We start from the raw sequence: 15,232 nt of genomic DNA, 5'->3' as shown, positions 1-15,232 counted from the left end.
TCATTTGCAACCTCCGAGGCTGCTCCTTCCACCTGATGTCACCTACGACCGGCTGGCCGGCTGCTTTTTTTTCCACTCTAGGTAAGGAAAATCCATCGGTGGCTGTCAAAGAAAAGACAGTCTGAGTTGCACAGGGCAGAGTTTACACGCACTGGACCTTCCACAGGCAAAAAGGGTTCCTCTGGATTTCCTCATCTGCCTTCTCCTCGCTGACTCGCGCAGCCATGCTCTCCGGGTGACTTAAAGCCCTCCTTCCAGCCGCTTCCGAGATTCGCCACCTCCCACCCCCCAGGTTCACCTTGGCGAGGGTGAAGATGCCTCCGAATCCTTGGACGGGCACCTTCCTCCTGTCTGCCTCTTTGCTGGGTCTCCTCTTGGCGCCAGGTAAGACTTTCAAAAGGCTTTGCACCTCTCCTTTATGGTGCCTTGATTTCTTCTTTGCTTCTTATTAGCGGAAAGGGGCCGCGCAAATGCGGTGCAAGGAAATTATTTTGCTTTCCCTCTCTCTCTGACGCTTGCTCGAAGGACTTTTGCTCGTAAGCAAAAGGCTGCTCCCTCCTGGAATTTTGCAAGCCTTCAGTCAAGCAGCTGCCCCCCTGTCCCCCCCTCCCGGGCCAGCTGCAGATTCTAAGGTTTTGCATTTGACCTCCCACCTGGGAGAGAATTCTACCTGCTCCTCCTCAGGACCCGTGCGTTTGTCTTTGCCATTCGTTTCATACTTGGGAAAAGAGTTGTTTTCACGGCGGGGAGGTTTGTCCTAACAGCTCCATAGAAACTTGGCCCCGGAGAGTCTGCGTCCTGGAGCTGCCATCAGCTAAATTGCAATTCAATCGCCCTCTTGCGAGGAAATGCAGGCCAGGCTGCGCTTTGGAAATGCAGCTGGTTAGGGACTGGAAATGTGTGTGTCTTGATCTGTAAGCGAACCTTGCAAGATGTCAATAGACGCGCCTGCCAGGGAAATGGGACACCCGTCATTAAACTTTCAAACCGAGGAAAGGACGGATCTTGCAACATCCCCTGCCTGTTAGGAGCTTAAAAAACGGAGGAAGAGACAGGTGCTGACAGGGGAGAGCCGGTGGGGTCCAGGTAATGAAGGTGGCTCCATCTGGCGAAGAGAGAGAAGGTCTGGGTTCAAATCCTACCTTCGCTAAGGAGCCTTGGGCAAATTTAGCTGCAATTTCTGTATTGCAGGGAGTTGGACTAGATGACTCCTGCGTCCCCCCCAATGCTACCTTTCAATGATTCTAAATCACTCTCCCAGCCTCGGTTTCCCTGCTTGTAAAATGGATAGAGAGGCGTAACTGTCCTTTTAAAAGTGGCACGATGGGCACTTTAGGCTAGCTCCACTGTGTTGGAAGGAGGCAGAGCATGCCTTCTGTGGGTGAGAGGCAGCGGGGTGTAGTGGTTAGAGTGTTGGACTAGGCCCTGGGTTCAAATCCCCACACTGGGCCACAAACCTCTCTGGGTGTGACCCTGGGCCAGCCCCTCTCCCTCTCAGCCTAGTCTACCTCTCAGGGTCATTGCTGGGGTTAAACGAGGACAGGGAGAAAACCATGTTCACCACCTTGAATTCCTGGGAGGAAGAGGTGGAATATAAATGATAATAATAATAATAATAATAATAATAATAATAATAATAATAATACTGACTGCTGACTGGGGCTACTTCTGGCTACCCTTGGCTGACCTCTTGGCTGCAGCACAGGAAGGAAGACAGCCTCTCTGCACATGTTGTGGAACGAACGCCGTGTTCACAGGGCTTCCATGTGGGGAGTCTGTCTTTGCACCAATGTGCAGTGCCTTAACCCTGCAAGGCACCGTGGAGGGGCGCTTGCAACTGCTCAGAAGAATCCCCTCGGACAAACGGCCCTTTCGGACCCTCTCCTCTGCGGGATTCTGCCCGGGGACAGGGCTGCGAATGTGACCCCCGTGCTTGGTGAGCGGAAGAAATCCAGAGCAGGTGGCCTGCGGAGGCTTGCCGCACTGGGCCTGAGTGTGTGGAGGGTGTGTATGTGTGTCCCCATTGGCCCTGGAGAGGGACAAGACCCTAGCGATCCCAAACCCCCCTCCCTCCAATGGCAAGCCTGTGTCCGACTCTGGAGGGCTGCCCCATGGAAGATGGAGCCAGTTTGTTTTCTGATGGACTCAAAGAAAGGAGATCCTGGCTAAACACCAAGAAGAACTTTCTGGTGGCAAGAGCTGTTCCACAGTGCAATGGACTCCCTTGGAAGGTGGCAGGCTCTCCTTCCTTGGGGGTTTTTAAGCAGAGGATGGGGGGGGATTTGTCACATGAAAATTGTCCATGGGGAGAGGACCATTTTTCTCCCTTTCTTGTAGCGTAGAACTCGTGGGTGTCCAATGAAGCTCAACATGGGAAGATTCAGGACCGATAAAAAGCAAGTCCTTCTTCCGGCAGCACAGAGTTAATCTGTGGAACTCCCTCCTGTTGCAGGAATTTATGTATAGGTTGGGGGGTTGCCCCTCCAGCAGATATCATGCACATGCAGCCCACTACCAAAACCAGCACCATCTTTTGTGATTTGTCCCCACAAAACACTTCATCACAGTTTCTTCCTATCTATTCAAAGGGCCTTTGCTGCACAATACCAAATGTAAGAATTCACTGATCAATGTATCCATGTACTGGCTCACTGGGAAAACTTCAGAAATGCATATAGACATGTGAGCTCAGCTACTCAGCAGCCCCTCTGCCTGAGGGATAATTCCTGGCATCCTGATACCTGAGTGCCGGGCAGGTGGCCATTCCAGAAATAACAAACCCAGATGAAGACAAAAGGGTGTGATGAACTTGGCTGGGAAACAGGGAAATGTAAATATCTCTTTTGTTACACTTGATGGGTGTTTGGTGGAGGGCAAGGGGAACCATGGGGCAGGGTCCAGGATGCTCAGATCACTGCCACCAGACCTCCCCTTTCATGATGTAACCATGATGTATGACTGATGTAGTTTGGGGGTGTGTAATATGGGGATTAAAGGTAAAGGGACCCCTGACCATTAGGTCCAGTCGCGGCCGACTCTGGGGTTGCGGCGCTCATCTTGCTTTATTGGCAGAGGGAGCTGGCATACAGCTTCCGGGTCATGTGGCCGGCATGACTAAGCCGCTTCTGGCGAACCAGAGCAGCACACAGAAATGCCGTTTACCTTCCCGCCAGAGTGGTACCTATTTATCTACTTGCACTTTGACGTGCTTTCAAACTGCTAGGTGGGCAGGAGCAGGGACCGAGCGACAGGAGCTCACCCCGTCACGGGGATTCGAACCGCGACCTTCTGATCGGCAAGCCCTAGGCTCTGTGGTTTAACCCACAGCACCACCCGCATCCCTAACATGGGGATTAGCAGCTAATAAAAGATTGGGGGCTCTTTTGTTCGGGGCTTCCATCTTGTTCCACCTGGTGGCAGGTGGGAGTCCTGTTGCGACAGTCTTCAATCAAGACCAAGCCTACTGGCTGCTGTTTTGCTCTGGTATTCCTGCCTGGTGTCCTTGTTTTTTTGTCCAAGGGAGCCCTCAGATTTCTCTGTTAACACTCCCACAGGAGGCAGCGATGGCCATCAACGGAGAGGCAGCTTTTGGCACCCCCACCCCCAAAACCACAGTCCAAAAGAATTTACTGTGCTGTGAAATATGCTTCCAGCAGGGATGTAGCAAGCACCGTCCCTTTCAAGTTCATCAGTTTTGTTGAGTGAAATAATTGAAATAGCTCAGTTGGGATAGCTCAGCTGGTAGAGCAGGAGACTCTTAAGCTCAGGGTTGGGGGTTCGAGCCCCAGGTTGGGCATGTTGGAGGGGTTGGACTAAATGATCCTTGTGCAAATTTAACATATAGAATAAGAGAACAAGGAAAATGTACGTTTAAAGAAGAATGGGAAACGTTCACTGAATATATGGGTGGAAATTGTGTTTATTTAAAAGCGCTGGTAGCACTAAGATAAATTCAACAGTATAAATATGTTTTGATGGATGTAACAATGGATTACTGAATGGTTTAGTTCATCTAATATATGCAGGGATGTGTGGTATGCAAAATGAACCCCCAAAAGAGAAGATGGGAAGTCATTGATTTAAGGTTGTTTAAATTAATATTTTGAAATGTAATTAGAAAAGTTAATAAAAATTATATATTAGGACTACAGGTGAAACTCAAAAAATTAGAATATTGTGGAAACGTTCATTTATTTCAGTAATTCAACCTAAAAAGTGAAACTAATATATGAGATAGACTCATGTCATGCAAAGCGAGATCTGCTTCTACTTCTCAGAGGTCCAGTCTTGCTCTATTTGAAATCCTTGTTTTGCTGATTTCATATAATATTCTAATTTTCTGAGATTGTTAATTTGGGGTTTTCATCAGCTGCACGCCGTGATCATTACAATTATAACAAATCAAAGCTTGACATATCTCACTTTGCATGTCTTGAGTCTATCTCATATATTAGTTTCACCTTTTAAGTTGAATTACTGAAATAAATGAACTTTTCCATGATATTCTAATTTTCTGAGTTTCACCCGTAGATGACCCTTGTTGTCCCTTCCAACTCTACGAATCTGTGAAATAGTTTTAACTGGATTTTCAACACATGTGCAACTAAATTGCTGCTGCTTTGAAGTTTATTGTCTTCCTATCTTCCTTAGTGGGTTGTGCAAGCTGTCATTCTGCTTTTCATAGGGTAGAGAAGGGGGCACAGGCATTTATGGAACCGAGGTTTTGGTGGCCTTTAAATATTTTGGAAACAGCTGACACGGACCTTTCCTTTGTTCTCTCTCTCCCCCCTCCACCCTGCCCCACAACTTGGCCTCCTTTTCCCCCAGGCTGCTCAGGGGCTCAGGGCAAGTTTGCCTATAAGCTGCTCAACGACCTGTTTGCCAACTACTCCAACGCGCTGCGTCCGGCAGAAGATACTGACCGAGCTCTCAATGTCACGCTGCAGGTCACCCTGTCCCAGATCATCGACATGGTGAGTCCTTTGGTGCTTGGAGGGCAGGTGGAAGAGGCTTCAAATGCAGCCGAGGGTCAGAGCACTCTTGTCGGAAGAGGCTGGACGGCTATGGATAGATCCACTGTGTCTTGCGCCCCATTGCATGGGGTTTTGGTCTTGGTTGGCTAGGCCAGGGCCCTGTTTTGCCGAAGTGCTTTGAGTTCTCTTTTCCCAACTGGAGACTTTCATTCGCTATTTGCTTAAAGGGGAAAGGGACCCCCGGCCATTAGGTCCAGTCATGGATGACTCTGGGGTTGCGGCACTCATCTTGCTTTTTGATCATCTAATAAGTCTTCATGCAATCTCCATCTAAATGAAATATGACTTTCTTTTTGCATTTCAGGGAGGTAAGCAAATGACTGGGATGTGGATGGCTCTGTGGGTTAAACCACAGTGCCTAGGACTTGCCGATCAGAAGGTCGGCGGTTCGAATCCCCGCAAGGGGGTGAGCTCCCGTTGCTCGGTCCCAGTTCCTGCCAACTACCAGTTCAAAAGCACATCAAAGTTCAAGCAGATAAGCAGGTACCACTCTGGCGGGAAGGTAAACGGCGTTTCCGTGCGCTTCTCTGGTTCACCAGAAACGGCTTAGTCATGCTGGCCACATGACCTGGAAGCTGTACGCCAGCTCCCTCGGCCAATAAAGCAAGGTGAGCGCCACAACCCCAGAGTCGTTGGCGACTGGACCTAATGGTCAGGGGTCCCTTTACCTTTACTTTTAACATACAATGAGCATAACATACAACAATACAAACAACCAAATAAAAGACTTCCTTTATCCTGTATCTGACCTCCTTATTTACTTCCTATAAATGTTTCCTTTATGAATAATTATTAAGAATTTTCTAATTATAACTTAAATATCCACAAAGTCTCCTGAAGACATTAATCGAAACAAGTCCAGGTATGTATTTTAGGGCACTGTTTTGTGAAGTGTTCCCTGCATTTCCCCCCTGCTTTTTGAAGCTCTTGTCTGGTGTGATCTCTCATCGCCTCTGTTAATCTAGCCAGTTCAATATACCGTACTCAATAACAGTTTGTCTTGCCATTCCTTTTCTGTTGGCACAGTTTCTTTTTTCCAGTTTTTAGCAATTAGGATTAGAAACCACTTTCTAACAGGCTGGGCAATGGCACTTGGTCTATTCCTTCCTCGCCTCTAAAGAAAAAAAAGGAGGTATTGCAAAGGGTGTGTGTGTGTGTGTGTGTGTGTGTGTGTGTGTGTCAAAGCCGATTTCCCCCAGATTCCCCATCCGATGCCCCGCTCTGCAAGAAAAGCAGAGCATAAGGTGTGCTCCTTGCACCCTGTATCTGAGGTTGTTTTCCCTCTTGCCTTGCAGGATGAGAGGAATCAAATCTTGACGGCTTACCTGTGGATCCGGCAGGTGTGGGTGGACGCCTACCTGAGCTGGGAGAAGGAGGCTTACGATGGCATTGACACCATACGGATCCCAAGCAGCTACGTCTGGAGGCCGGACATCGTTCTGTATAACAAGTAGGTTTCACAGTGGCGCTACAGCCCTTCCCTTTAAAAGATGTTCTGCGAAGGTGTTTTTTGATGAACCAAGTGGAAGACTATGAGTCACGGGAGCAGGGAGAGAAAGTGTCTGGATTCAGCAGTGCTTTAAGTTTGTTTTTGGTTTTTAGTCTGCTAATGTTCTTCATATTGTTTTGTGGATTATGGGTCCTGTGACGCTCCGCAAATTTTATAAAATGGCTTCTTGTGGTTATGCTATTTAATCCATTTTATAAGTTGTTTTGCTAATGATTTATAGAAGGTGGTTATTTTATTGTTGATTTGTTCATTATTTTATTTATGTTGCAAGTGGCGCTGTGGTCTAAACCACTGAGCCTCTTGGGCTTGCCGATCAGAAGTTCAGCGGTTCGAATCCCCACGACGGGGTGAGCTCCCGTTGCTCGGTCCCTGCTCATGCCAACCTAGCAGTTTGAAAGCACGTCAGAGTGCAAGTAGATAAATAGGTACTGCTCCAGCAGGAAGGTAAACGGCATTTCTGTGCACTGCTCTGGTTCGCCAGAAGCGGCTTAGTCATGCTGGCCACATGACCCGGAAGCTGTACGCTGGCTCCCTCGGCCAGTAAAGCGAGATGAGTGCCGTAACCCCAGAGTCGTCTGCGACTGGACTTAACGGTCAGGGGTCCCTTTACCTTTACCTTTACTAAGTTACTATTTATTGTTTTTATATCATTTGTATTAAGTCCTAAACGATATTTCAAAGCATTTATCATTATACAGTTTTTTTAACATACAAAGTTTCTTATTGACTTTCCACCCCTCTTTTCCCTATGTTTGTTTTCTACACCTTTTTATTAGCTGTTTTACAACACATAAATTTTGATTATCTAAACCCCGCGACCATTATTTTTATAATTATTATAGTTCTAAAATAGTTATTAATAGTAGTTATTATTTATTGTATGTAAGCCGCTTTATGACTCACATGAGTGAAAAGCAGGGTAGGATTATAGTACAGTGGTACCCTGGTTTTTGAACGTCTCGAAAGACAGACATTTCGGTTTTCGAACACCGAAAACCCAGAAGTAATTGCTTCGGTTTTCGAATGCTTTTCGGAAGTCAAACGTGCCACACGGCTTCTGTATTGAGTTTTCTGGAAGTAAATGCTTCCGGAAGTAATTGCTTTGGTTTTCAGAAGTCCAACGTCTTCCGGAATGGATTACGTTCGAAAACCGAGATACCAGTGTAAATGAAATGAAATGGATGTTCTCCTGAAAACAGAGAGCTGCTTTCCTGACTTGGCACTGATGCTTCATCGGAAACTGCAACTATTGCAGAATGCGGAAGCTAGACTGGTGACTGGGAGTGGCCACCGAGACCCCGTAACACCGGTCCTGAAAGACCTTTATTGGCTCCCAGCACGTTTCCGAGCACAATTCAAAGTGTTGGTGCTGACCTTTAAAGCTCTAAACGGCCTCAGTCCTGTATGCCTGAAGGAGCGTCTCCATCCCATCGTCTAGCCCAGACATGAGGTCCGGCTCCGAGGGCCTTCTGGCGGTTCCCTCCCTGCAAGAAGTGAGGTTACAGGGAGCCAGGCAGAGGGCCTTCTCGGTAGTGGCGCCTGCCCTGTGGAACACCCTCCCATCAGATGTCAAGAAAATAAACAACTATCTGACTTTAAAAAGACATCTGAAGGCAGCCCTGTTTAGGGAAGTTTTTAATGTTTAATGCTGCCAGGCCTACCTCACAGGGGTGTTGTGGGGATTAGATGGGGGGGGCAGTAGAACCATGTAAGTCACTTCAAGCTTCAGGGAGAAAAAGCCGGGATATGAATGCAATAAGCAAGCAATTCTTCGGCGCTCACATTAGGGGAACTGTGTGCCAGACATGTAAACAAGGAATCTTTGCAGGACAGGATTTCCCTCCTGCTTAACCATGGGGGTGGGTGGACAAAATCTGGGCCTCGCAATGGGAAAACTTGGAGGCGCCATGTTGCATGTTTTTGGTGAGGAGGAAGAGAAGTGGTAGAAATTTGGATCAGGAGAGCTGGAATGTGGGGAATTACCATGTTTTTCCGTCTATAAGACGCCCCCCATGTATAAGACACCCCCTATTTTGTGTTTTTAATACAGTGGTATCTCGGGTTACATACGTTTCAGGTTACATACTCTGCTAACCCAGAAATAGTGCTTCAGGTTAAGAACTTTGCTTCAGGATGAGAACAGAAGTGGTGCTCCAGCGGCGCGGCGGCAGCAGGAGGCCCCATTAGCTAAAGTGGTGCTTCAGGTTAAGAACAGTTTCAGGTTAAGAACAGACCTCCGGAACGAATTAAGTACTTAACCCGAGGTACCACTGTATTCTGTTGGGAGCCTCCCAGAGTGGCTGGGGAAACCCAGCCAGATGGGTGGAGTATAAATAATAACAATAATAATTATTTCTCTCCTTTCCCCTCCTGCAGCGCCGATGACCAGTTCACGGGCTCGATGGAGACCAACGTGGTGATCCACTCGGACGGCCAGATCATGTGGGACTCTCCGGCCATCACCAAGAGCTCCTGCAAGGTGGACGTCTCCTACTTCCCCTTTGACGGCCAGCAGTGCCGACTGACCTTTGGCTCCTGGACCTACAACGGCAACCAGATTGACATCCTGAACAAACAGGAGACGGGGGACCTGACGGACTTTGTGGAGAACGTGGAGTGGGAAGTTCTGGGGATGCCAGCCAAGCGCAGCGTGGTCACCTACGGGTGTTGCTCGGAGCCCTACCCGGACGTCACCTACACGCTGCACCTCAAGAGGAGAGCTTCCTTCTACATCTTCAACCTGCTTCTCCCCTGTATCATGATCTCTTTCCTGGCCCCGCTGGGCTTCTACCTCCCGGCCGACTCGGGGGAGAAGGTGTCCCTGGGGGTGACCGTCCTCCTGGCACTGACCGTCTTCCAGCTGCTGGTGGCCGAGAGCATGCCCCCCTCGGAGAACGTGCCCCTCATCGGTGAGTAGTCCCTGGGGGGAGAAGGTGAGGATTGCGGCGTCTCTGGGCCCAGCCCAGAAACAAGGAAACTGAAAAAAGGGATATTGCGTGTTTGGGGTTGACATCTGCAGGATCTGATCTCTTTCCGCAGGGCCTGGAAGACAGAGTTGTTCCGCCTGGCCTTTGGATTGGAATCAACTTGATTCCCTCCCCCTCTTTCCCTTTCTCCTTCTCTGATGGAACTCCTATTTGGGGACTTACCTGGCTTTTTTCTGGCCCACGTAGGACTGGTCTGGATAGTTGGCCTTGGTGAAGATTTGACGTTTTCATCCCCAAAAAAGTTTTTGATTTGAGCTTCTACTGAAATGAGGCTGCATTTTAATGTTGTATTTTAATTTTGTTTTTAAGTTGTATTTTAATGAATTGTTTTTATACCTGGTGTTAGCCGCCCTGAGCCTGGTCTTGGCTGGGGAGGGCAGGTTTTTTTTAAAAAAATTTAATAATTTTTTAAAATTTAATAAATTTACAGTGGTACCTTGGGTTATATACGCTTCAGGTTACATACGCTTCAGGTTACAGATGCTTCAGGTTACAGACACTTCAGGTTACAGACTCCGCTTAACCCAGAAATAGTACCTCGGGTTAAGAACTTTGCTTCAGGATGAGAACAGAAATCGTGCTCTGGTGGCGCAGCAGCAGCAGCAGGAGGCCACGTTAGCTAAAGTGGTGCTTCAGGTTAAGAAAAGTTTCAGGTTAAGAACGGACCTCCGGAACGAATTAAGTACTTAACCCGAGGTACCACTGTAATAGTTTTTAAAATTTTAATATTTTTTAAAATAATAATAATAATAATAATAATAATAATAATAATAATAATTATATTTGATGTTTTATTGTGTTTTTAATATTCAGTTGGGAGGTGCCCAGAGTGGCTGGGGAAACCCAGCAGGATGGGTGGGGTATAAATAAATAAATAAATAAATAAATAAATAAATAAATAAATAAATAAATAAATTAATAATAATAATAATAATAATATATTAATAATACCTGCGAAGGTCTCCTGTTGCCTTCCCCAGCCTGGTGCTCCCTCTATTTCAGGCTCCTGGCGGGGACTGATGGGAGTTGTAGTCCAGCCCCCCGGATTGGTGTGATGGCCGCTCTCAGGTGCTAAAGGAGCGTCTCCTCTTGTTCGTCCGCCCCCCGCTCCCCGACCCCTCCACTTGCAGGCAAATACTACATCGCCACCATGACCATGATCACGGCCTCGACCGCCTTGACCATCTTCATCATGAACATCCACCACTGCGGCCCTGGAGCCAAACCCGTCCCCAGGTGGGCCAAAAAGCTCATCCTGCAATACATGGCCCGCATCTTCTTCGTCTACGAAGTGGGGGAGAGCTGCAAGAGCCCCCGGCCGGACCCGGAGCCCGCCCCCAAAGCCCGCGTGGCCAATGGCGGGGGCCCCACGCGGGGGGTGGGCAGGGGGAGATCCCCCGGTGAGGAAGCGCCGCCCCGCCGGTCTCCTTCGCAGGGGCCCAGCAGCCCCTCGGAGCAGCCCGGCTGGGGCGAGGGCAGCCAGTACGTGGACCTGGAGGGCGGGGAGGGCGAGTCTGCGGATCAGGCCCCCTGCGCCAAGAGCCGCTGCCTCTGCCACCACCACAGCATCCTCAGGAACGTGGAGTACATTGCCAACTGCTTCCGGGACCAGAAGGCGGCTTCCAGGCGGACCGGGGAGTGGAAGAAGATCGCCAAGGTGATGGACCGCTTCTTCATGTGGGTCTTCTTCGCCATGGTATTCATCATGAGCGTCCTCATCATGGGCCAAGCCATCTGAGATGCCCCAGAGGAGCAGGAAGCATGCCAGCAGAGCCTCCTTCCTGCTCCTCAGCCGGGTGCTGCGATATCATCACCACCACCATCATTTTTTGGAAGGAGAACTTGCCCTGCAAAAAGTGGGTCACGCAGGGCTGGCAGACGGTGCTGGCAGAAGGTCCAATCTGCTGGCAGGACTAGGGCATTTCTGATGGGCACCCAGGGAAGTGTGAGCTGGACAGGTGAGCCCCAAGACCCCTTGGGATGCCATAGGTGGTGCTGGGGTGCAGCTCTTGGACCATGGGGGTGGGCAACAGCATGTCCAGGGGCTCTGGGGGTCCCTTCCAACTCTACAGTTCTGTGTCGAGCCAGGAATTGGATACTACGGACATGGCCGCTGCTTCTGCATCCACCACCACACCCATCTAGCGGATGAGCGATATAGTCTTTGGCTGCTGCACACAAACAGCTGCCCCACAACCCTTCATTCATCTCAGTATTGTCTACACTGACGGGCAGCAGCTGGCCAGGGTTTCAGGCAAGGGAGTCTTTTCCAACCCTCTCTGGAAGACGCCTTTGGGGAATGAATGTGGGACCTTCTACACGCGAGGCCTCCTGGTCTACGGCTCTGTCCACACTGCATCTTAATGTGGATTATGAACCCCTCGTGCTTCCTTTAATTCCTCCTTGGACGCAAGCAGCAGTCTCTTCCGTCTACTGCCATTGCACACTTTCTCCTCTCAGAATCCCGAGGTTCCCTATTGCTTTGAAAATCCAAACAGGAGAGCGCCATTAATGGCATTGGTGCATTTGTGATTATGCAAACACTTGCACTGTAGGGGGTTGGTCTAGATGACCCTTCGCCCCTTCCAGCCCTATAATTCTGTTGTTGTTGTTGTTTAGTCATTTAGTCGTGTCTGACTCTTCGTGACCCCCTGGACCAGAGCACGCCAGGCACTCCTGTCTTCCACTGCCTCCTGCAGTTTGGTCAGATTCATGTTTGTAGCTTCGAGAACACTCTCCCACCATCTCATCCTCTGTCGTCCCCTTCTCCTTGGGCCCTCCATCTTTCCCAACATCAGGGTCTTTTCCAGGGAGTCTTCTCTTCTCATGAGGTGGCCAAAGTATTGGAGCCTCAGCTTCAGGATCTGTCCTTCCAGTGAGCACTCAGGGCTGATTTCCTTAAGAATGGAGAGGTTTGATCTTCTTGCAGTCCATGGGACTCTCAAGAGTCTCCTCCAGCACCAGAATTCAAAAGCACCTATAATTCTAGGATGATGCAAATGCAGAGTTTTAGTGCCCAGGGCAGCACTGAGTTCGGCCTTCTGCAAATCCCATTTAACAGCCCTGCTCCCACTCCAAAACCAACCAGCCAACCAACCCAACAAGCCCTAACGTGTTTCTAGCCCTCCTGGAGACCAGCTTGATGAAGCCGGGCTGATGCAGGACACAAAGGCTTCTGTGTTTGTGGAACAGAAGCAGAATGCCCTGAGGTCGAGGGTCAGCTGTCCTGCCTCCTGCATGGCTTTGGGCCCTTCCTCCGTGGCCAGCAGAACAGAACATGTACAGCTATATCCAAAACCATATTGGTTGTAACAACAACAACAACAACAACAACAACAACAACAACAACAACAACAACAACAACTTATTATTTATACCCTGCCCATCTGGCTGGGTTCCCCAGAGAGAGCCAGTGTGGTGCAGTGGTTAAGAGCGGTGGACTCGTAATCTTGGGAACCGGGTTCGCATCTCCGCTCCTCCACATGCAGCTGCTGGGTGACCTTGGGCCAGTCACACTTCTTAGAAGTCTCTCAGCCCCACTCACCTCACAGAGTGTTTGTTGTGGGGGAGGAAGGGAAAGGAGAATGTTAGCCGCTTTGAGACTCCTTCGGGTAGTGAGAAAGCGGGATATCAAATCCAAATTCCTCCTCCTCCTCCTCCTCCTCCTCCTCCTCCTCTTCTTCTTCTTCTTCTTCTTCTTCTTCCCCAGTCACTCTGGGCGGCTCCCAACATAATATTAAATACACAATAAAACATCAAACATTGAAAACCTCCCTAAACAGGGCTTCCCTCAGATGTCTTCTAAAAGCCAGATAGTTGTTTATTTCCTTGACATCTGATGGGAGGGCGTTCCACCGGGTGGGCGCCGCCACCAAGAAGGCCCTCTGCCTGTTGTCAAGTGATTTACCTAAGTCATGCCGACCAGAGATTTCAGCTTCAGAATCTGGCTCCCCACCCCCCACACCTTCGTGCAGAATCCACAAGGAGTTCATTCCCTCCTTTAGCAATACTGAGGGGAGTGTGGATCTTTGCTTAAGCACAATAGGGAGAAACTGGCAGGTGTAAAGAAGCCCCAAAGCTTTCAGAAGTTCAAAATGATTTAGGGACAAAAAACCTTGGCATTGAAAGTAACATAGTTGTTGTTTAGTCGTTTAGTCGTCTCCGACTCTTCGTGACCCCCTGGACCAGAGCACACCAGGCACTCCTGTCTTCCACTGCCTCCCGCAGTTTGGTCAAACTCATGCTGGTAGCTTTGAGAACACTGTCCAACCATCTCGTCCTCTGTCGTTCCCTTCTCCTTGTGCCCTCCATCTTTCCCAACATCAGGGTCTTTTCCAGGGAGTCTTCTCTTCTCATGAGGTGGCCAAAGTCTTGGAGCCTCAGCTTCAGGATCTGTCCTTCCAGTGAGCACTCAGGGCTGATTTCCTTCAGAATGGAGAGGTTTGATCTTCTTGCAGTCCATGGGACTCTCAAGAGTCTCTTCCAGCACCAGAATTCAAAAGCATCCATTCTTCGGCGATCAGCCTTCTTTGTGGTCCTGCTCTCACTTCCATACATCACTACTGGGAAAACCAGAGCTTTAACTATATGGACCTTTGTTGGCAAGGTGATGTCTCTGCTTTTTAAGAGTGCTTTAAATGTGTGCATGTTTCCCAAGGGGACTTTCTTCTCTGTCCTTCTTGTCACATTTCATCGCTTGCCCGAATCCTGAAATGCCAATTATCACTCTCGCTTTGGTTACGCTTGCTTGCTTCGACCTTGTGCAACCCGCCGACGAGATCTTAATTTGGGGATAGACTTGCTCGTTTGCAGGCTTGAGAGCACCCCACCTTCAAGCCAAATGTTCGGGTGTGTTTCCGCGACTTTTTTCTTGTGCTACATTTTCAACCGTCCTCTTCATTCCTCCCCAAACTTCCAAGGCAATCTCAGTCTAGACGAGGTCGGGCGCCAGAATCCCTGTGCTTGAACAAGTCTCTGGCGGGCCAAGGAAGCTCACAGCTGACCCCACTGGCCCCTGGGAGAAGCCAATCCCATGCACGTTCCTCCAATGGTGCAAAAAATGGACAATGTGCCTTTGCAGTGGGAAAGGACACTATCCTGTAGATTCTGAGCTTTGGTTCGAATGAGCTGGGCAAGGGGTAAAATGAATTAGTTCGGAAGCCCGTGGATTTTAATAAAGGTCAAAGCCATCAGGGGAGTCAGCACTGTGGGGGGGGCAGCTGTGGGAGGGGGGCCACAGACCCTTTTGCTTCGTTGATCCACTGATCCTGAAACGGGATGAGGGTGTTCTCAGCTTCCTTCCCCCTGAGACATCTTCGTGCTCCACCTGCAGATTCTCAACAGGGAACTCGAAACAGATGTGGAAATGATAATAAAGTCCTCAAAAAGCCAACCGTTTCTCTGCGTCTGCAAGGTTCTCTGTGGGGTTGTCTTGTCTTTTTGCCCATCTTCTGCCCCAGTGGCTTCCTTTTTCTTTTATTATATTTTATTTAACATAATTATTACAAGATACAAGCAAAATACATGCAAATACATACGTACATATATTTTTCAGATAGGCACACATATATTTAAAAAAGAAAAAAGAAAGAAAAAAGAAAAAGAAGAAATAAGAAGAAAAATTGGAAGAATTTCTTCCAAATTTATTCTACAAATATCTCAATGATAAGATTTCATTGACTGACTTCCATCGCTTACACTGC

The 15,232-nt window shown here is 48.8% G+C and overlaps 1 protein-coding gene across 1 annotated transcript; it reads left to right on the top strand.

Moving 5' to 3' along the window:
* Nucleotides 1–314: 314 nt before the first annotated feature.
* CHRNA10 (cholinergic receptor nicotinic alpha 10 subunit) lies at nt 315–11,724 on the top strand (the record flags this gene model as incomplete). The annotated part of the gene is made up of 5 exons (XM_083500607.1): nt 315–384; nt 4,828–4,973; nt 6,329–6,483; nt 8,920–9,452; nt 10,661–11,724. The coding sequence occupies 5 exons, from the start codon at nt 315–317 to the stop codon at nt 11,266–11,268; spliced, it is 1,512 nt and encodes a 503-aa protein (XP_083356733.1). The 3' UTR covers nt 11,269–11,724.
* Between the last annotated feature and the right edge of the window lie 3,508 nt (nt 11,725–15,232).

The sequence above is a fragment of the Podarcis liolepis genome (genome assembly GCF_965112155.1).
Source record: "Podarcis liolepis genome assembly, chromosome: 4".
Classification (NCBI taxonomy): domain Eukaryota; kingdom Metazoa; phylum Chordata; class Lepidosauria; order Squamata; family Lacertidae; genus Podarcis; species Podarcis liolepis.
The sequence above is the reverse complement of the archived record's forward strand: the minus strand, read 5'-3'. Positions and strand labels throughout refer to the sequence as shown.